General features: G+C 45.9%; 1 protein-coding gene across 3 annotated transcripts in view; it reads right to left on the reverse strand.

Moving 5' to 3' along the window:
• PACRG (parkin coregulated) overlaps positions 1-23,182 on the reverse strand; it is a 782,093-nt gene that overhangs the window by 653,237 nt on the left and 105,674 nt on the right. For 2 of the 3 annotated variants that reach the window (XM_033939134.1, XM_033939132.1), the window contains exon 2: positions 17,300-17,380. The exons of the other annotated variant lie outside the window; for it this stretch is intronic. In XM_033939134.1, the coding sequence (XP_033795025.1) occupies positions 17,300-17,380 (81 nt within the window). The remainder of the gene's footprint in view (positions 1-17,299; positions 17,381-23,182) is intronic. 3 annotated transcript variants of the gene reach the window in all.

The raw sequence follows: 23,182 nt of genomic DNA on the forward strand, positions 1-23,182 counted from the left end.
TCCCCCTGTCCAGCATCCACTAGCCCGGGCAGCCTCGGGGCTTTTGCTAGGCCGGACCGCCTCGCATTATCGAAGTGGGCCAGCCTAGTAAATGCCCCGCGGCTGCTTGATGAAACCGTGACTGCTGCTGATGATGATCCGGGGGTGAGAAGAAGAGGCGTCCCAGCAGCATAGTCAGAAGACAGAAAGTCAGCTGGTGTTGGAGATCGGGGCAGAAAATCAGCTGAGACAGGCACTTCGCATACGCGGTACGGAAGCACAGCGCACGGAGATTGAAGTACACATGTGCGCTAAGGGTTTTATTATAGTGGATGAACCTCAAACACCCATATTTTTACTGGTGTTCTTACTGGTGTTTTTACTGGTGTTCTTACTTACATCATCATAGGTTCATAATTTACTCAAAAGAGCTGCTTCACATGAGGTCTTTCTTCTTATCAATTAATAATGAGAATTTGTTTTTTTCAAAAAATGTACTTATCTCAACCCGACGGGACCTGAGCAGACTGCCTAGAACTCTAAAGCAGCAGTGCTCCAAGGAACGGAATGGGTTCTCACCAGGAAAGGATTAATTCGTTGAGGGCCCCTAGGCACACAAGTCCACTGGGACCTTGCCCCACCCCCACGCATCCCACCATGCCTCATCCCCTTCCACACACCCTGCTCCGCCCCTATTTATTTACCCATTTTCTTATTTTTCTTTATTTCCACTTTATTTCTTTTATTTTAAAATTCAAAACAAACATCAAAGATTACTAAACCAATGCCAGTATGGTTTTTCTTCTATGCAACCTCCAAACATCCCTAACTAAATCCCCCCTTCCTTCCTGTGCCTCAAGGTTCTGGTTTTGGGCCTGTTCTTTTTAACATTTTTATAAACGATATTGCTGAAGTGTTGTCGGGTAAGATTTGTCTCTATGTGGATGATACCAAAATCTGCAATACAGGAGACACGCAGGATGGTGTGAATAACATGAAGAAAGACCTGGCAAAGCTTGAAGAATGGTCTGAAATTTGGCAGCTAAAATTTAATGATAAGAAATGTAAGGTCCTGCATTTGGGCTGCAAAAACCAGAGGGAATGGTACAGTTTAGGGGGTGAAGAACTTATATGCATGACAGAAGAGCGGGACTTGGGTGTGATTGTATGTGATGATCTTAAGGTGGCCAAACAGGTTGAAAAGGTTACAGTGAAAACTAGAAGGATGCTAGGTTGCATAGAAAGAGGTATGGCCAGTAGGAAAAAGAATGTATTGATGCCCCTGTAAAAGACTGATGAGACCTCATTTAGAGTACTGTGTACAATTCTGGAGGCCGCACCTTCAAAAAGATATAAAAAGGATGGAGTCAGTCCAGAGGAATGCTACTAAAATGGTATGTGGTCTTCATCATAAGGCGTATGGGAACAGACTTAAAGATCTCAATCTGTATACTTTGGAGGAAAGGCGGGAGAGGGGAGATATAATAGAAACATTTAAATACCTACAAAATTTAAATGCGCATGAGTCGAGTCTCTTTCATTTCAAAGGAAGCTCTGTAATGAGAGGGCATAGGATGAAGTTAAGAGGTGATAGGCTCAGGAATAATCTAAGGAAATACTTTTTTACAGAAAGAGTGGTAGATGCATGTAACTGTCTCCCAGAAGAGGTGGTGGAGACAGAGACTGTGTCTGAATTCAAAAGGGTCTGGGATAGGCACGTGGGATAATGGTTACTGTGGATGGGCAGACTAGATGGGCCATTTTGCCTTTATCTGCCATCATGTTTCCATGTTTCAATGTAAGAGATCTTCACCTGGCAAGGCTTTGGGAAGCCCACCAATTTATATTTTGAATCTGTGCGTACCAGCTTCCCTTTCCTCTGAAACAGGAAGTTACGTCATGAGGTGGAGGGAGGACAAGGGAAGTAGACGCGCACAGTATTAGAGCAGACCCGCGACATGGGTTCAATACACTTACAGGCTACGACAGTGGTGGGAGCGAGGGCAGCGAGGGAGTCAAAGGGAGGGAAGCTTACGTCACCTCACCACACAGTTGGGGGCCCCTGCCCTGTTTGCTGCCCTCTAACGCTGGCCCTGGAAGGGGAAAAGATGCCTGGACAGCCTGTTTGCCTTCCCTAATGCCGGTGGACCCCCCTGATGTTTTCGGGCCTGAGGCACGTGTCTACTGGGCTTACCCTTTAATGCGGCCGTTTCTTACATGAGAGAAAACCTCCTGCTTCTTTATGCTCCAGAAACTCTGCACTAATGGAGAACCAAGTTGGGAGAGTGAAAATCCTTAAACCTAGGTTATCAGAGAGGGAAAGGGTGGGAGATAGTAGAAGTTTTGAAGCTGTCCCAAGTGACTGTCTATTCTCACAGCCAGGAAGCAGGGAGGGGCTCAGTGACGTAGTAAGAGGGGTGTGGGTGGGAGGGGGAAGGTCCGCCACAGGCGCAGTCTTTGTAAGAGGCGCAGGCACACGTCCTCCTCTCGTCCCTCCTCCCGCCTCTCTCCCCGCCATGCACCCCTTTCCTTAACCTTGTACCTCTTTAATTTTCCCTGCGCAAGCAGCATAACAAATTTGCTGCTTGTGTTGGTGTCACCTCTCTCTGACGTCACTTCCAGGCTTGGCGCCTAGGAAGTGACGTCAGAGGGACAGCCAACACAACACGGGCAGCAAGTTCATGCTATTGCTCACATTTGGAAAATTAAAAAGGTACAGGGGAAGGGAAGGGTGCTTTGGAAGAAGTGGGAGGTGGAGAAGAGGTTGAGGGAGGGGCGCCACTGCCCTGGGTGCCACTCACCCTCGCTATGCCACTGGAGGGGCTGCCAGGAGAAGAATATTTAATGGAACTAGGACACAATGACTTTGAACCAGATGCACTAAAGTCAGCAATTGTCTAACAATCGTTTTTGACCGGTTTTGATTGGTTTCGCGACGATCAGATTTGCCAACCCGATGCACAAAACGGCTAACTGCGTGCTTTTGTGCATGATTGCTTATTCTCCGATACGGCTATGCAAATAAGGTCATTAATATTGATATGCGATGTAAACTAGCAGAGCGACTGATGCTTTAACATGGCTTCCTGATGCACAAGAAAAGTGATTGCTTTTGGCAATCTCGAAAAAGCAACCTGTCCTACCCATAGTTCAGCCCTGAAATTAATATATTTATAACATACCATATCTTTTTTTTTAATGAGTATTAAAAAAGCATGAACCGAGCCCCCCCATCCAATGACCAGCCGCAACACTCCCCTAATGACAACCGCAGGTCCCCAAATCCCCCAATGATGATGGCCGCCCCCGCAACAGCATGCACCCAGAGAGACAAGAGGGATGTCTACTTCCTCCTTCCTCTGCAACCCAGTTTTTCATCTGAGCCACCTGGACCTGACTCCCAACCATCCCTGACACTCCCTCTGACATTCTCGACCCCCCCCCCCACCCTACACGAAGATCCTCCCTCCCACCACCTCACCAACAAGACCCCAAAAGACAGCCTTAGGGCTTAAGGTATCCAGGCCAATCAGAGTCTTAGGACCCTCCATGGTGCATCCCAGGATGCACCAGGAAGGGGAAGGCCCGTCATTTTGAAGAGGCGGGCCTGCTGGCAAGAGGGAGTGGGCCTCCCTGTTGCCAGCTTCTACAAAAAGGTACAGAGGAGGGGCTGGGGAGGTTGCTTTAGCTGGGGGGGTTCCGAGCTGAACCCCCAGCCCACCAGCCTACCAGGGCTGCCTTTTGGGGCCTTGTTGGTGGGGAGGAATCTTTGTGTAGGGTGGAGGAGTGCCGGGGAGAGTTGGGGGTGGGGGTGGCGAGTGTTGTGGGGGTTCAGGTGGCCCAAATGCAAAACTGGGTTTCTGAGGCAGGAGGGAGTGGACATTCCTCCTGTCTCTCTGGGTACGTCACTGTCGCGGGGGTGGCTGTCACTGTTGGAGGGTATGGGGAACCGTGGTTGTCATGGGGGGGTGACAGTTGTGGTTGGGAGGGGGATCAGCACAACTTTTTTTAAAAAATGGGGACAGATATTGTGCATGGGTAACATGCAGAACTGTGTCCATGAAAAAAAAAATTGTTTCCTGCCTCGAACAACTGAGTGCCAGGAGCCTGCTTTGGGACCTCCCATTACCTCTCAGCTGTTTGGGCTTCCCCTGCCGGCTCTGTGCATGTGTGAGAGTCGCTCTCACAGCGATTCATCAGCAAGATCGGACAGGGATTATGACAAACTTCCATTCATATCATTTGCATGCAAACTTGTTTGAGTATCAGTCGATCTTTTGGAATTGGCCAAAAATCAGGCTACAGCGGACCTACGAGGTCTTACCAACCCTGTTTAGTGCATTTAGGCCTCTGTCTTCAGTGACTTTGAGTACAGCATGGAGTGGGAATCTACTAGGGAAGACAGTGTGTCTGAAGGTATGTGTGAATGAATCCTTATAATGTGGAAAGGAGTGTTTAAAGTGAATGTAAAGGTTGGTTCTAGGACACACAGTGCGATATTAGTCTGAATGAGAGAAGCCTCTAAGACAGTGGTAGGCAAATTCATTAGTCAAAAGAGCCAAAGATTAGCAGTACAACGATTAAGATTTCTTTTGAAAGTCAAATTTATTTTCAAGAACCATGTTTTTAGGAGTCGGTTTAAACTAGCTACTAACATTAAATAAAACCAGATATCATCATAATAATCTTATTAACAAAAAAATATTTTTTTACATTAAAATAAAAAATATGACAAAACACGCATTTAATGTGAACAATGGCCTCATCAGAGCAGGGATGCTGCATCAGCTGTCAGCAGCGCACGTGGAAGATCATTCAGTCAAGGTAAATATTACTGCTTTTTTGAATATCTCCCCTGCTGTAGCTAGTAGGGATCACCAAGCCTCACCAACTGACGGCCACCTCCTCCCCTCCAACTTCCTAAGTTCTACAGCTGGCAGTAATATTGCAGAGCTGCTGTTTTTCCTCCTCCCTGCCCCCCCCCCCACCTTGGCTTTCATGCATGCATGAAAGCAGTGGCAGCTTGAGGATATTGCTATTGGCTGCAAAGCTTGGAGATTTTGGGTTGCGAGACTGAAGGAAGATGTCTTCAGGTGGCAGGGCTTGGGAATCCCCAATAGCTCAAGTATTTGTAAATTGCACTCAGGCGGGGAGAAACTTTGGTGCCCATCTACTAATTTTGGACTTCAGTCCCTCCCCTAAATCAGCTGTATATGACTATGCCACTGAATACAAAAATAATTGTGATGCACATATCCCAAAGCTAACATATTCCAGTTAATAAATTCAAAATAAAACAATTTTTTCTATCTTGTTATCTGGAATTTTGTTTTTCCATCATCTTGGTCCCAGTTTCTCTTTCTACTTTTTGTCTATCTTCAACTAATTCTCTTTCCAGTGTCTGCTGTTCATTTTATTCTCTTCTCTTGTTCCATTTCCTCCTTATGCTTGTCTCCAACGTATTGATTTTTCCCTTTCAGCTTTCTTAACTTTTTATTTTCTTTTTTGCCTCCATCCACTCAAATCTTGCCTTCTTAATCAACCTTCTTTTCAAATGTTCAGCTACCTCCATCTTCTCTCAGTCCCTAGCTCACCAATTTCCCATCTCCTTTCCCAGCCTCCTATTTCCTACTATCTACTCCCCATTACCACATTTCTACCACTGCTCTCTCACTCATCTCCTCATCCACATGGCTCACCACTTTCAGAATCCCCCTTCCTCTCTCTACTGGTCAGGCTATAACTCCCTGTCCCTTTCTTTCCATCCCCTTTCTTATCCCAGCTCTCTTCCCTCCTGCCCTCCCATGGGTCCATCTCTCCTCCTATATCCCCATGGTCCAACATTTTGCTCCCTCTCTTTTCTGTTTTTCTTCTTCCCTCCCCCCCTTGAGGCTGAACAATGAAATGGCCACAGACCTAAAATTTCTCCCTACCTCCCTTCCATCCCCAGATCCAACTTCTCTCCCTTTCTCTTCCCAACTGCCTCCCACCCCATCTCTCCCCATGCTTGCCTCCCTCTCCCAGGTCTACCATTTCTCCCTTTCTCTTTCTGGTGTTCCATGCAAGGCCAAAACCATTATCTCTACTCTCATAAAGCCATCCTTAGTACTGATGGAGCCCTAATTGCCAAAGCATCTCACATGGAAATTACTTTTCCTACTTACAACTCAGTCAGAAGGATCTTTAAGCCTTGGTCGTCTTGGTTAGAATCTAACTCATCCAAAATAGCTGGCTCCCTTGCTGCAGTCATCTGCGGGTGTCATTGGCTCATTGCATATGATTCGCGGCTGATTCGGAAGCCTTCTCTCTGATGTCGTGACGTCAGAGGGAACATTTCTGACATCGCCGCAGATCGCACGCGAGGAGCCGACACCGCCTGCGGATGACTGCAGCAAGGGAGCCAGCTATTTTGGACAAGTTTTAGGGAGCTGGCCAGAAAACTACCTGCCAGAGGGAGGCACAGAAGGGAGGGAGGGAGGGATAAGCTAGGCCGTACAAGCCGCATTCTCTAGCAGAGCCGCACTCAAGTGGCTAAAGAGCCACATGCAGCTCGCGAGCCACAGTTTGACAACCACTGCTCTAAGATATGTAGAGGGTCTTGGCTGTATGTGTGTGACTCATAGTTATGGCGAACCCCTGAGAAAGGAAAGGGGGTAAAATTGAGAAGCCTATCCTTTTGTTTGAGGCACTTGATAAGGAGATGGGGGAGGATAGAACCAACTAATTAATAGGGAGGTAGGGCCCCTGCTCTCTGGTCAGGTTTCAAAGCAGGTCAGAAGTGTCATAGGCTAGAAAGGGCAAAGTGCTAAGAGGAATTTTTCCAAGTATATTGGACTGTCCAGTAAAAAGTGAAAAGACAATTGTAGGAGCCTAAAAGTGCTGGTTGGTCCTGCGGCCCATCAAGGGGCCTGGGGCTTGGGGGCCCCAATACAGAGTAAGGTGCATTGTCCAAATTGAGATAAGTGAAGCAGCCCTGTCTTATAACAGTTGCACCATTCTGACAGGTATCTGAACCAAGAAAGTTTGTTTTCCTTTTGGGACATGTGGCTCATGTAAAGACTGTTTGGGAAATATATGAAGCAGTATCTATAGGCAGGTGCCTATGAGGAGAAGGGCAAGTTGTTGAAAATAAAACATTTTTTCTTTGTTGGAACTGTGAAGTCGTGAGTGGTGTTTATCAGACTTAAAGGCCAAGCACCACTGGCACTCCAGGGAGACTCAGGATTGAGTGCCTTTGGCAGGGTCCATCAATGCCCGTTGGCAACCCACAGCCCCGCAACACTATGTACCCCTGCACTTTACCAGTTTTTTCTTCTGTTTTATCAATTTGTTTGGCCAGTTTATGATCCCTTTCTCTTTGTTCACATCAGAACTTCACTCACTATAATATACTGATTCCTAAACATAATAGAAAACAAGAGAATAAGAACGGCTTTTTAGAAAGGACGTCCGACTCAGAATATGGGCATCTATTTCTTAAGTATTTTAGTAAAAGAATTGTCCACATACAACCTGTTATAAATTACATGAGAAATGGATGTCCAAATGCTAGTTACATTCCAATGTAAATATCCAAACTATGAAAGAGGCAAAACAAGGGACATCTTTCTGGCAGCATAGGTACGTCCATATTATAAGATGACCACATAGATATCCACACGCAGGAATAGCCTAATGGTTAGAGTAGCTGCTTCAAATTCCCCTATAGCTGTAATTTCCTTTTCCTTTTAAACTGTGAGCCCCTAAGGACAGAAAAATACTTACTGTGATTCCCCTTACTCCATCAGGTGGAGAATGCTCAATTGGAGCTATAGGAGCCAGCTTTGTGGGTGCTGTAGGTGCTGAAGCGCTCCCAATATTGAACAAACCTCTCAACTGTGTTCAGGGAGAGATAATTTTGGTTGGGTTTAGCACCCCCAATAATATTGAAAAGCTGGCTCCTATGATTGGGAGCATCTTTCTGTAACCTAATCTTACCAAATTTCACATCTAAATATGGACATCCAACTTTGGGACATCCCTTCCCCTTTTGCAATCATGGTCCATATTTTGACCCCTCTCTAGGCTCACCCATAACACACCCAGAGTAAATCTCCTTGTCATAGGGATGTACCAGAGTTTTAGACATCCATATCCTTTGATTTATAAAATCAAGATTTGGACATCCATGCAACATGAATACCCAAATGCCAGTTTTCAGATATCCAAATCATGAACAAAGTTTCTAAAATAACCACCTCAAAGATATTTCCATAGGCAAAGCACTATTTTACCTGCAGAAATGGCCTGTTTCAAAACTGCTTGACCAACATGTGGGTATACTCTGCAAGCTACACAACAACCTTCAGTTATTTATGCTGAGTATTATTCTTATGCCATGTTAACACAATCCCTCTATGGAGGAAAAAGGCCTCAGAAGCTGTGGGGAAACCTCACCGCAGCTATGCAGGGAAGAGCTGTAAACAATTAGTTCCCCTGCAACTTTCTATCAAAGTGAATGTTTCCAATCCAGATGCAAATCTCGCTGCATATACTTTGCCGTTACTGGAGGTGCAGTGCTTGTGCTTTGTTAGCGAGTTAGCATCAAGATCATGGAGTTACAGAAGAGCACATTTACTTACAGTAACAGGTGTTATCTAGGGACAGCAGGCAGATATTCTCACATATGGATGATATCATCGACGGAGCCCCAATACGGACCACTTTAAAAGTGCATCGCCACTTTAAGACTCTAGAAAGTTTTCGATAGCCCGAACCGCGCATGCGCCTTTCCGCCCAACATAGGGCGCGCGGTTCCTCAGTTAAGATAAGCCAGCTAAGAAGCCAACCCGGGGAGGAGGGTGGGTTGTGAGAATATCTGCCTACTGTCCCTGGATAAAGCACAGTTACTTACCATAACAGGTGTTATCCAGGGACAGCAGGCAGCTATTCTCACATATGGGTGACGTCACTGACGGAGCCCCGATGCGGAAGCCTCGCAAGCAGACTTGCTTGCAGAAACTAGAAGTTTTGAGTCAGCCACACCGCGCATGCGCGAGTGCCTTCCAGTCCAGCACAGGGCGTGTCTCCTCAGTTCAGATAGCTAGCAGAGAAGCCAACCAGGGGAGATGGGTGGGTTGTGAGAATAGCTGCCTGCTGTCTCTGAATAACACCTGTTACGGTAAGTAACTGTGCTTTATCCCAGGACAAGCAGGCAGCCTATTCTCACATGTGGGTGACCTCTAAGCTAACCAGAATGGGATGGTGGGAGTGTTGGCAACTTAGGAGAATAAATTTTGGTATAGCATAAGGAGTCTCCAGACAACGTTTGAAAGCTTGAGATAAAAGCTTGTTAAGAGGAAGCTTAAGTGACTCTGCAGGAGGTTGAGGGATATGCATGACCTCGAAATACTCCTTAGAGAATTTAGAACCAGCATCAAACTGAATTTCCAGATCATCAGCTGATCCGCCAAGGCCTTGCCTCGAGAAGGGCTCAATGACCTCGAGGTACCTCGAGCGGAGAACAAAGGTGAAGCCTCTCTGGAGAAATGACAATCCAAAGAATATGGAGACTTGGAGGAGGTAATTAAAGTAGCTGACTCCTCAGGATCCGGAAGTGGTGACCTGGAGCGAGGAATTGGGGCATCAAAGAACTGGAAGGTTTGGAATGAGGCCCAGATGAAGAAGGCTGTTCTTTAGAAGATCTGCACCTCGATGGATGTCTAGATGAAAGTCTCGATTGGCAACGAGAGAGATGCTTGGAAGCAGGTCTCGAGGATCGAGGAAACTTCGGCTTATGTATGGAAACAGGCAACGCTGCTGGTGAATAGATAGGGCTCGAAGCTGTAGATCAAAACTTGGTGGTTTGGATTGAGAAATCTCGATGCGCTCCCAAAGACTCTGCTCCTTGTATGGAGTGTGCGGATTCCTGTCGAGACACTCACAAAGAATCTACTCCTTGTATAGTGTGTGAAGGTTTCAATCGAGACACTTGCAAAGTATCTACTCCTTGCATCAAGTGTATAGTAGCCAGACCAGACACTCGCAAAGACTCTGCTCCTTGCATAGAGTGTGAAGCTTCAGCTCGAGGCACAAGCAGGGACTCGACCTCGCGGGAGACTGATTGCCCAGGCTGGATTACAGGAGGCATTGTCGAGGTAGAACCATATTTGCTCAATATCTGAACAAATTGCTGCTCCAACATGGTCTGGAGAGAAGCCTGCAAAGGTGGATCCGCATCTGAAACCGGACCACTTGCTGAGGCTAAAGGCTCGAAGGTGGCAGTGGTGAGGACCAGCACAGGAACCTTCTGCTGAGGTATCGGACCTGAGGAGAACTCAGGGGAAGATAAAGCAGGTGTACTCAAGGCAAAAAACAATCGAAACGAGGATGGTCTGATGAAGCTCGAGATTGGTGAAAGCAGGAAAACCCTCGCTGGAAGGCGGGACCGAGGTAGTACTCAAGGTCGAGGGTATCACCGAGGAGTTCATGCTGAAGAATTTCTCCAAGAAAACTCGAGGGCTCGAGGTTGAAGAGTAACCCAGCGCTCACATGACTTTGGATTATAGGCAGACCCTATTCATGAGAGAAATCGTACACTGGCAGTGGCTACACTTCTTGAAGCCCATGACCAGCCGGGGCATAGGAGGGAAGAGAGCCGCTGTGAAGCTGAAGCCCGCAGGCTGCGGTCGTGTGGCCTGATCCGCCAGTCAGTCACTGAAGAAAAAATTAAAAATTAAAATAAGTCTTTTTTTTTTTTTTTAACTATAAAGAAAAAGTAACACAGAGATTCGCGAAAATAAATAAACACAAACCGCGGTGAGAGAAGGCACGAAGAAACAAAGCTAAACGCAGAGAGTCAAAGACGGACTTCTTGGCTCCACAGAAAACTGAGCACTGAGGAGAAGCGCCCTGTGCTGGGTGGGAAGGCACTCGCGCATGCGCAGTGCGGCTGATTTAAAACTTCTAGTTTTTACAAGCAAGTCTGCTTGCGAGGCTTCCGCATCGGGGCTACGTCGGTGACGTCACCCATATGTGAGAATAGGCTGCCTGCTTGTCCTGGGATAATGGTAAGTAACTGTGCTTTAGCCCAGGACAAGCAGGCAGCATACTCTCACGTATAGGTGACCTCCAAGCTAACAGAAATGGGATGGTGGGAGAGTTGGCCTTTAAGAAAATAAATTTTGTAATACAGATTGGTCAAAGTGCCCATCTCATCTGGAGAATGACTCCACACAGTAGTGAGAAGTGAAGTTATGAACTGAGGACCAGGTCGCAGCTTTACAGATTTCCTCAATGGGAGTAGATCTGAGGAAAGCCACAGAAGCTGCCATAGCTCTAATTTTATGGGATGTGATACAACTCTCCAGTGCCAGTCCAGTCTGAGCATAACAGAACGAGATGCAGGCAGCCAGCCAGCCAGTTGGAAATCGTTCTCTTAGAAACAGGATGCCCCAACTTGTTTGGATCAAAAGAGATGAACAGTTGGGGACATGTGTGATGTGGCTTTGTCCGATCAATGTAATAGGCCAAAGCCCATTTACAGTCCAAAGAATGTAAAGCAGTTTCTCCACCATGAGAATGAGATTTAGGAAAAAACACTGGCAGAACAATTGACTGATTGAGATGAAATTCAGTAACAACTTTTGGAAGTAACTTTGGATGTGTAAGCAGAACCACCTTGTTCCTTGATGAAAAAGTATGAAGGGTGGATCTGCTACTGATGCTTGTAACTCACTGACCCTCCTGGCAGAGGTGAGAGCAATAAGGAAAATCACTTTCCAGGTAAGAAATTTGAGATGAACTGTGACCATTGGTTCAAAAGCAGTTACTTACCTTAACAGTTGTTATCCAGGGACATCAGGCAGCTATTCTCACATATGGGTGACATCATCCATGGAGCCTCGATGAGTACAGCCTCGCAACCAGACTTTCTGGATGCATCAAGAATTTGACGAACAGGCTGAGAAAGATGTAACAGAGATGAATTCAGCCTGAGAGAAACCAAGCTGTCAGGTGTAGCGATTGCAGGTTGGGATGAAGCAGTGATTCCTGATTCTGAGTGAGCAGAGTAGGAAATACTGGAAGAGGTATGGGCTCCCTGGAGCTGAGTTGAAGTAAAAGGGGGAACCAATATTGCCGGGGCCACCGTGGAGCAATGAGAATCATGGTGGCTGCTTCTCTCTTGAGCTTGAAAAAAGTTTGCAACATGAAAGGGAGTGGAGGGAATGCATATAGAAACAGGCACGTCCAATCCAGGAGAAAAGCATCCAGGAGAGAAGAGTAAAGTCTGGAACAAAAGCACATAACTTCATTCAAAAAAACATTAAAACCTATCTTTTTAAAGATGCGTTTAATATTTAACATTGAGACCTACCACATGAAACTTTAATTCTTATTCTGATACCCTTCCTATTGTTTTTCCCTTTTTTGTTCTCTCTCTTTAACTAAAAAATTTTGTAACTTCTCCCCGCTATAACCCACGCTGCATGTTTGTCCTAGATTAAAAGAGGTGTATTATCATGTTAGTTTTCCACAACCTATGTTTTTATATAGCTGTACATCGCTTAGTTAATTGAATAAGCGATTTATCAAATACTAATAAAACTTGAAACTTGAAACAAAACAGGGGCAACTAGTGATTGTGAGGAGCCGTAAACAAGTCCACTTGAGGAGTGCCCCATTGAGCAAAGATGGACTGGAGAGTTGCAGTGTTGAGGGTTCATTCGTGAGGCTGAAGAATTCTGCTGAGGTTGTCTGCTTGGGAATTCTTCTCCCCTTGAATGTAGACAGCCTTCAAGAATAGATTGCGAGCTGTTGCCCAAGTCCAGATTTTTTGGGCCTCCTGGCACAACAGGAGAGAGCCCATGTCTCCTTGCTTGTTTATGTAGTACATTGCTACTTGATTGTCCGTGCAAAGGAGGACTTGGAGGCAGAGAAGATGATGGAAAACCTTGAGGGCATAAAATATGGCTCTGAGTTCCAGGAAATTGATGTGAAATTTCCGCTCCCTGGCAGACCAAAGATCCTGAGTCTGAAGATCATCCAGGTGTAAGGGGATGCATCCATCGTGATCACCTGATGATGAGGGGGCAAGTGAAAAAGGAAACCTCTGAAAAGATCTGGAAGAGGTCATGTACCATTGAAGCGACTGCAGAAAAGACAATGGCACAGATATATGTTATGAGAGACGACCGGTTGCTTGAGACCACTGAGAAGCAAAAGTCCACTGAGGAATGCAAAAATGTAGTCTTGCCAGTGGTGTTATTTGGACAGGAGAAGCCATGTGGCCTAGAAGAACGATCATGCGTCTGGCAGAATCGGTTGAAGGAGGAAGAAGTTGCTGACACAGACGTATGAAAACCTGAAGACGATCTGGAGGTAGAAACGCTCACATGAGAATGGTATCTAGGATTGCCCTAATGAACTGCAGATGTGATTTGGGGAAGTTGGCTTTGAATAATAGTGACTGAAGAAAAGAAATGGTCTGAGATGTTGCTTGCATCACTTCCTAAGATGAAACAGCCTTGATCAACCAGTCGTCCAGGCAAGGAAAGACTTAAAGGCCATGTGATCGGAGAGATGCGGCCACTACAATTAGGCACTGCATGAAGACTTTGGGAGAAGACGCCAGGCCGAAAGGAAGTACATTGTACTGGAAATTACATTCATTAATTTGGAAAAGAAGGTACTCTCTGGAAGCCGGATGGATTGGGATATGCTTATAAGCTTCCTTGAGATCCAGATAGAACAGCCAGTCGTTCCAATTGAGGAGAGGATAAAGCAGGGCGAGGGATAGCATCCTGAAGTTCTTCTTGACTAGAAATTTATTGAGAGCTCTGAGATCCAGGATGGGTCTCAATCCTTCGATCTTCTTGGGTACCAAGAAGGAATGGGAGAATCCCTGATCCCGCTGATTGAGGGAAACTTCCTCGATGACATTCAGGAGGAGGCGGGATTGAACCTCCTGAAGAAGAAGGGAGGACCGTGCAGGCTCCAAACAGACTCTCTTGGAAAATGGTCTGAAGGGAGTGTGTGAAAATTGAGTGTGTAACCATGCCGTATGATGGTGAGAACCCAGAGATCTGAGGTGATGAGCTCCCAGCGATCTATGAAGAACTGAAGATGGCCTCCAATGGATTGAGGCATAGACTGTAGAATGGGGATGGTGGCTATGCTCTGAAGCAATACGTCAAAAAGGCTGTGTTGATTTTTGTGGAGCAGCCTGTTGGTTTTTCTTTGTTGCTGACGTGGTTGCTGTTGTGGCCTTTGTCTCCTGGGTTGAGACTGGGTTGGAGACAAAGGGTTTGCAGCAAAGCTTCGTTGATAAGATTGTGGTGAAGGGATGAGAAGGTGGAGGCTTCTTTTTAGGCATGACCAGAGTGTCTCACCTGGTCTCGTGGACAGACAACTGGTGAGTAGCCATGTCCATGGAAGCTCCAAGAGTTCGTCCCCTAAACAAGGGGCATTTGCTAGCCTGCCCTGGTGGTTAATGTCGATCTCAATGTAAGCCAGGCAAGGCGGTTCATAGCAACTGACATTGCTGCCGCATGAGAGGTCAATTCAAGGGTGTCAAATGCTTATCTAACCATGTACTTCCAAAGATGAAGCAGGTCTAATATGAAATGTTGGAAATCCGGTAGCTTACGTTCCAGAAGATATGTTTGGAACGTGGTCAATTGTGTCACGAAATGCTTCAGGTAGAAGGAAAAATGGAAAGTGTAATTACGAGACCGGTTGACCAACACAGCATTCTGATATAGACGTTTGCTAAACCGATGCACAGCCTTGCCCTCTCTGCCAGGGGGGTACAAAGGTATAGACACTGGCTCCGAAGAAGAGATTCAAGAAGGATCTGTGGTTTATCAAAATCTGGAAAGTAGACCACCCTGTGAGTCCAAATTGTAGGGAGCCACTGGCACTGTAAGTTGAGGAACTGCTTGGGTGGCTAATCATAATCTAAGGAAGCTAAAAATTGTTTGGATGTTTTAGAATCCGCCTTTAAAGGAATGGGTAAAGCCTCAGACATATCCTTGAGAAATTTGGAAAAGGAGCTGCGTGAGAAGATAAGTGAATAAAATTACCCCCTGAGGAATCCTCAGCATCGGAGAGCAGAGGTTCCAGTTCAGAAACCCCCTAGAGATCTGAATTTCTAGCAGTGCAGGGCGGTGTAGAACAGACGGTACCAAAGGCTCCAATGCTTTGACTTGCAGAGAGCTGTCTCTGGTGACATCTGTGAAGAAGATGATCGGCATCGAGAGGTCGATGTCGGTTCCCATACCAGATTTGGTACCACTACTGGAGACTCTTGGGTAGGTACAACCGGAGTCAAAGGCTCAGACTGAACCAGCACTGAGTCGATGTCGACATAGGAGTCAACATAAGTAGTCAAAATCCCTCCCGTAAGTCCTCTTGCAGCAATTTTGTAATTCACTGCATTAAAGGAAAACATTGGTACTGTTAGCCTAAAGGCCGGTACCTTCGGCGCCGCTCAAACACTCCAGAGATGAGAATGTCGGTATCAAGGCACTCATCGATACCGAACCGGAGCTATAGTTGGGGCTGCTAGAGGTCAGGGACTTGACTCACTGCTACTATGACCAGAAGCCAAGAGGGAACAGGGAAAAGCTTGGCAGCCGGCTTATCCACAGTGAGGTGCGACACTGCAGACAGCATGGGAAGATCCAGTCTTGGTGTCCATGTGATTGGTGCGGGCTTGAGTAGTATAGCAAGTGTCGGAAATGCGGTGGGCGCCGGATTTCTGATGGCACGGAACATGAGCTGCTGCTGAAATGGAGTGGGAATGTGATGAAAAAAAAAAGCAGAGGAAGCAAAAATTGGCAAGGTTGAGGGCCAGACACTGCAAAAAGAAGCGGTGGATGGCGGTGACCACAAGTGCCCGAGCACAACTGCCTTTGTTGAGAACTATCGGCGGGAGGGACAGTCACAGTAAGTCAGCCATAGGAAAAACGAATGCTATGGTGATCCATAATGGCCCACCAAACCCAAGTCCACGACAAAAATAGATATAATCTCTTTTTCGGGTTTTGGGGGGTTTTTTTTAGTAAAAAAGAAAAGAGAACTGACTGAAAAGTCAGAAGCCGCGAGAGTGGGAAGGCAGCAAATCAAAAAAAAATTTTTCAACAACCGTTGAAAACGCGACTTCTTAGCTCCACGGAAACTAAGAAATTGAGGGAGCCTGCGCCCTACATCGGGTGGCATATGCGCAGTTCGGGCTATCGCAAACTTTCTAAAGTCTTAAAGTGGCAATGCACTTTTAAAGTAGTCTATACCGGGGCTCCATCGGTGACATCACCCATATGTGAGAATATGATACCTGCTTGTCCTGGGATAATACAAGAGTTCACAGTTTGTAGAGCCCTGAAGCAGCGCATGTGTACTTGCGAAATGATAGCCACCGTCGGACATTAGTTCAGCCTACCGCAATGCTAACAAAGTACAAGCACTGCACCTCCAGTGACGGCAAAGTATATGCAGCAAGATTTGTGTCCGAATTGGAAACATTCACTTTGATGTATTCAATGGACAAGATTCAGATAAGCATTTCTTTTTCAAGTAACCTGTTTAATAGCATGTGTGCAGTTAGAGACAAGGAGGGTTTTTTGGCCAATGATACAAGGTTGCAGGGGAGCTAGTTTTTTACAGCTTTTCCCTGCATAGCTGCGATGAAGTTTCCCCGCAGCTTCTGAGGCCTTTTTCCTCCGCAGAGGGATTGTGTTAACATGGCATAATAATAATATTCAGCATAAATAACTGGAGGTTGTTGTATAGCTTGTAGAGTAAATACTCCAGTTCCTTCATTGTTTTGAGAGGTATATTGGTATATGCACACAGCCTATAGAGATACAAGTTTACCCACTGTTTGAGAAGTAGGGTTAGAAAAGGGTTCATATTAAAACACATGATTTAAAAAATTCAGGTCTGCTGTTTAACCCAGAAAATTAGTGTGCCATAAATAGCAGGTATAAATGTGAGTACACAGTTTTCCTAGAGTAATTTTCAAAGTGTACTGTACATACTGTATGCCTGTGCTTTGACTTTTAAAATTCAACAAAGTCCACAACGAGCAAAGTATGCTCATACCCATTACCATGCACACAGTTATGAAATATCTACCCCTGTCTCCTAAAATTTGTGACTAATTGGGTATATTTATGATATCAAAATCTGCAAAAGAATCCCCAAATTCCTCCCCTGTTAAACTTTCAAATTTGAAACAATTAAATTTGCTAAACTGTCATCACAGTGCCACAAATCTGTACTCTTATTAACATTCTCTACAGAGAAGCTATGAACTGAATCACTATAGAAAATGAATTACCTTTTCACTCCCAGTGATGATCACTCCAGAACAAGGTTGAAGAGCATCTGTAGGGTATTGCTGCCCGTGTAGTACGGTGTTCTGTGAATAAATGAAGGACTTCATTTCCTAATCCTATCAATATAGTACTTTCCATGAATACTAAATCCATCAAATAAAAATTCTAAAAAAAATTAATAGAGTAATGCATGCCTAAGCCCAACAGTTTTTATTTGAAGTTGTCAAATGTTTTCAAACCGTTTCATTCTATTTCATCACTTGAATTCTCCTTTATGTTTTCAATGACCTAACATCACAACTACCCCTGATGTAATAATGGCTAGTTTAAGTAGAGGGACACAGTATAATCCCATACTGTTTAAAAATAGTATATATAGGTTTCTGTTCCTTCTAGTGTTGTATTTATTACAACTTAACCTGCTGCAAAAAAAATAGTAATTAAGAAAATAGGATTCTTCCTAACCACAGATTATGTTCTTACCTCGATAACCTGAGTTCAGTTAGGATAAACAGGAGTCCGTACTGTCACTATTGATTCCCATTTCTCACGAACTGCAGAAGGGTATCATGTTAAGAACTTGAAACTCCTCCTCTTCTGCAGTGGAGAACAGCAACCTCCTCAGATAGTACCAAAGCAATCGAACTCCACTGAAACATAAGAGAAAGAAAGGCTCTGCATAGAAAATAGATCAATGATTAATAACCAATTAATAACAGTGAACAATAAAGCAAGCACATGAGTAACTAAGCGACAATCTGCTAAGAGTAACAAGGAGAGGCTATAGCACCCTCCCAAAAGGAAAGAGAAAGGGAAACCCCCAGTATCAGAAGCACATCTTTACTTAATCTTAGGTACAGTAGAAGAGGTTCCGAGATGAACACCAACAATGTCCGAGGCAGAAATCAGGCGAATCACAACAAATCCGCACAGGGAGGGTGGTATAGAAACATAGAAAAAAGCAGCAGAAAAGGGCTATAGCCCACCAAGTCTGCCCATTCCAAGTATCCCCTCCCCTGAATTTACTCCCTTAAAGATCCCACATGAGTATCCCATTTTCTCTTAAAATCCGTCACGCTGCTGGCCTTTATCACCTGGAGTGGGAGTCTGTTCCAATGATCCACTACTCTTTCGGTGAAGAAGTACTTCCTGGAGTCGCCATGAAACTTCCCTCCCCTGATCTTCAGCGGATGCCCTCTGGTGGTCGAGGGTCCCATGAGCCAGAAGATATCATCTTCTGGCTCGATGCGTCCCGTGATGTACTTATATGTTTCAATCATATCTCCCCGTTCTCTTCTTTCCTCAAGTGAGTACAGCCGCAATTTTTTAAATCTTTCTTCATACGTGAGATCCTTGAGCCCCAAGACCATCCTGGTGGCCGTTCGCTGAACCGACTCGATCCTCAGCACGTCCTTTTGGTAGTGTGGTCTCCAAAACTGAACACAGTACTCCAAGTGAGACCTCACCATGGCTCTGTACAACGGCATCATAACTTCAAGTCTCCTGCTGACAAAACCTCTGCGGATACACCCAATCATTTGTCTTGCCCTGGAGGAAGCCTTCTCCACTTGATTGGCAACCTTCATGTCCTCACTAATGATCACCCCTAGGTCGCGTTCCGCCGTGGTCCTAACCAAGGTCTCACCATTTAGTACATAAGTTCTACGCGGGTTTCTCTTACCCAGGTGCATTATCTTGCATTTTTTAGCATTGAAGCCTAGCTGCCAAGTAGTTGACCATTGTTCCAGCAACAGTAGATTGTGTGTCATATTATCAGGTAATAAGCTTTTGCCTACTATGTTGCAAAGTTTGGCGTCGTCGGCGAACAGTGATACCCTTCCTCTAAGTCCTTGCGTCATATCTCTCATGAATAAGTTAAATAGAATCGGGCCCAGGACCGAGCCCTGCGGCACTCCACTGATCACGTCCGATGCTTCGGATGGGGTACCGTTCACCACCACCTTCTGAAGTCTACCGCTCAGCCAATCCCCAACCCATGTAGTTAGAGTGTCTCCTAATCCTATCGATTTCAGCTTGTTCAGTAATCTTCGATGAGGGACGCTATCAAATGCTTTACTGAAGTCCAAATATACCACGTCCAGTGACTCTCCGGCGTCCAGTGGTCTAGTAACCCAGTCAAAAAAGCTAATCAGATTAGATTGGCAGGATCTACCCTGGGTGAACCCGTGTTGGTGTGGATCGCGCAGTTTTTCTTCGTCTAGGATTGTGTCAAGATTCTGTTTGATCAGTGTTTCCATGAGTTTACACACTATAGACGTGAGACTCACTGGTCTGTAGTTTGCTGTCTCTGTCCTGCAGCCCTTTTTGTGGAGTGGGATTACGTTGGCGGTTTTCCAGTCCAAGGGGACCCTTCCTGTGCTTAGGGAAAGATTGAAAAGAACAGATAATGGTTCTGCCAGGACTTCCCTTAACTCCCTGAGCATTCTGGGGTGTAGGTTATCCGGTCCCATGGCTTTGTTTACTTTGAGTTTTGATAGTTCGTCATAGACGCTACTGGGTATGGGTATGGGTCATAGACGCTACTGGGTATGGACTCCTGTGTATCCTAACAGAACCCAGATTATCGAGGTAAGAACCTAATCTGTTGTTCTGTTGTGGATACACAGGAATCCATACTGTAGTTGACGTACAAAGCAGTACCAGACATCTAGGGGGGGGGGGGGGTGGATAGATGAGCCTGCCCGCAGAACCAAGGACTCAAAGGTGGTATCGAGCCACTACATCCACTCTATAGAATTTTGAAAAGATGTGAAGAGTAGCCCAAGTAGATTTCAACAGGCAAAACAGCCTGAGATTCTGCCCAGGAGGTCGCTACAGTACTTGTGGAATGTGTTGCAAGAGAAATAGGTGGCTGCTTCCTGCACGAAATGTAGGAAGATGAAATCGTCATGCAGATCCATCTGGCAATGGAAGCTTTGGAAGCTGGCCTGCCCTGTCTCAATTGACTGGTCAGTCCAAAAAGATGATCAAAAAACCTGGAGTCATTAGTCCGCTCCAGGTAGGTAACCAGATCCCTGCACACATCCAGCTTTGTTAAAGCTTGTCCTGTTTAGCCAAACCTATAGGCTGAAAGGTGGGAAAACAAAGTTCCCGATTAACATAGAAGGCATAAACCATCTCCAGAAGAAAGGAAGGAACTGTGTGCAGAGAAATACCCAATTCCGTGAAACAGAGAAATGGCTTCCTGAAGGACAGGGCCTGCAATTCTGAGATCCTTCTCGCCGAGACTATGACAACCAAAAACACTGTCTTGACCATAAGGTCAAGCAGGAAAGTCGCCAAAAGAGGCTCGTACGGAGCACGGGACAGGCCCTTCAAAACCACATTGAAGTCCCAAGATGGGAAAGATCTGCGTAACGGAGGTCTCAGCCTGAGAGCCTCCCTCAAAAAACAAGAAATGTCTGGGTGAGAAGCCAGAGACCAAGGGTTACTCTGAGCACCAAAACATGAGTTACCGGTTATCTACACCTTGAGGGATGAAACTGCTAGGCCATTTTCGAGATCAGTTTACAGAAAGGCAAGGATCACCAGAATGGGAGATCTCTCCGGCTCCATCGGCTCCTCGGCACACCTTAATTGAAAAGTCTACCAGGTCTTAGCCTAGGCCGCAACCATCACAGGCTTCTTAGCTCTAAAGAGAGTCATAACCACAACCTCCAAATAGCCCTTCTGCATCAAGGCCATGTGCTCAAGAGCCATGTTGTAAAACCAAAGCATTCCGGCTTCTCCATTGGAACCGTGCCTTGACTGAGGCGCTTTGGATGAATAGGTAGTCATGTAACTGCCCTTTTGCAGATGCACCAGATAGTTATACCAAGCTCTTCAAGGTTTGGATAGGTTCCTAAAGGATAAGGGGATTGAGGGGTACAGATAGAAGTAGAGGTAGGTTATAGAAATGGCCAGGAACCACTTCACAGGTCATGGACCTGATGGGCCGCCGTGGGAGCAGACCGTTGGCGTGATGGACCTCTGGTCTGACCCAGTAGAGGCAACTTCTTATGTTCTTATGTTCATGGCCAGTCCAGAACCATCAGGATCATAATACCCCAATGGGATGCTAACCTGTGGATGATCCCACCCATTCTGGCCCATGTAGGAAATACAAAGAAATAGGCTGCTTTCACATTCTTGGCTGTGGCCATGAGATCCATGTCCAGTTTGTGCCAAGTCTGAACTATGAGGGAAAATGCCTTCTGAGACAGAGACCACTCTCTGATATACAAAGTTTGCCGGCTGAGAAAGTTAGCTTGGACATTCTCTAGTCCTGCCACATGGACAACAGAGAGACCTTGCAAGTGATCCTTTGCCCACTGGAATAATATCTGGGCTTCCAAATGAAGGGAAGCACTTTAACTGCTATCCGGTCTGTTAAATAAGACACCATCCTGACTATTTTCATCAGACAGCATAAGACAACATCATGACTATTTTCTCTGTCAGGAAAAACTGCACCTTTAGCAAGGCCAAATGACTCTCAGTTCCAGACAATTTATGAACCATTAGCTCTCCGAAGAGGACCATTTTCCCTGGAGAGGGTGACTGCAGCAGAGGGATGCCCAGCCTCTGAGGCTGGCATTGGTCATGAAGGTCACCCATGAGTCAATTCTGAGAGGCATGCCTCTCACCAAGTTCTCCCCCCTGGAGCCACCAATGCAGGCTGCACTTTGCCTCTGCCATCCAGGAGAGCTTCGTCTACAGCAGGGTTGTCCAACCTTTTGGCTTCCCTGGGCCGCATTGGCTGAAAAAAATGTTTCTGGGGCCGCGCAAACGCTGCAGCAAGACAGAGGAGGGAGCCGGCAAGATGGTAAACACCCGGGGGCAGCAAAGGAAAACACTGCATCGCCCTCGACCGGGGCCGCACAAAATACTTCATGGGGCCGCATGCTGCTGGATGTCTGGAGCCAAAGGATTCAGCCGAAGCATAGCTTTGACCACCTTAAAAGAGTCTTCAGGTGTCTCCCACTGGTCAATGACCAAGGAAGTAAGATCCAGATGAGCAGGAAAAAAAGTTTGTTTGTGCATTAGTGCCGCATATGATGGAAAACTGTGAGGTGGAGAGCTGCTGGACATTGAGCTTCAATATAGACAGGGTGTCAGAAATGACATGGGATATTGAAGCTGACCTGAAAAGGCGACATACGGAGGGATCATCACTATGATAAGCCACTGCTCCTGCTCCCTAGTTAGTGGACCCCAAAAGGGGATCCTACATCAGCCACCGTCACAGAAGAGCCCTGCGATAACAAACGCATGGAAAGGGACTTCCAATCATCCCAGTCCTGCTCAGAAGGGTCGCTGACACGGTATGAGGTGAGGACATCTGCACAGAACTTCCTGGTCCCATTAAATAGGCTTTCCATAATAGGCTGACAAAGTTGGAAAAGCCTTGCAGTGGAGGACCTGAGGCTCCTTGCATAACCCTAAACTAGAGAAGAGTAGATGCATCATCCACCACCACATGCTTGCATTTCGTCCAATCGCTGCTTGGTTCATATATGTAGGATCTCTTCTCTTTGCACTGTTTTTTCTGAGATTTCGGTGGCTCCAAGGCCTTGGGGGGCTGACTGGGGGTCAAGCCCAAAGCTCCCGCCCCTTCCTCCCATATCCCACAGCAAGTGGGACACAGCCACTCATTAATCAGTAACTCAGCACAACCAATGCAGGATCTGGATCTAGAAAGGTCAGAGGCAGGCACTTGCAAAAAACAAGTGGGTTTTTTTTTTTTTTTTAATTTCAATCTTTATTAAGTTTTAACATCTTACAGAAAAATACAACACACAAATACATTATAAACATTTGTAAATATACATTAGAAAATTCTTAATGAAAAACATGTCATTATCTACCCATCCCTCACTCCCTGA

Source organism: Geotrypetes seraphini, chromosome 3 (genome assembly GCF_902459505.1).
Source record: "Geotrypetes seraphini chromosome 3, aGeoSer1.1, whole genome shotgun sequence".
NCBI classification, from domain to species: domain Eukaryota; kingdom Metazoa; phylum Chordata; class Amphibia; order Gymnophiona; family Dermophiidae; genus Geotrypetes; species Geotrypetes seraphini.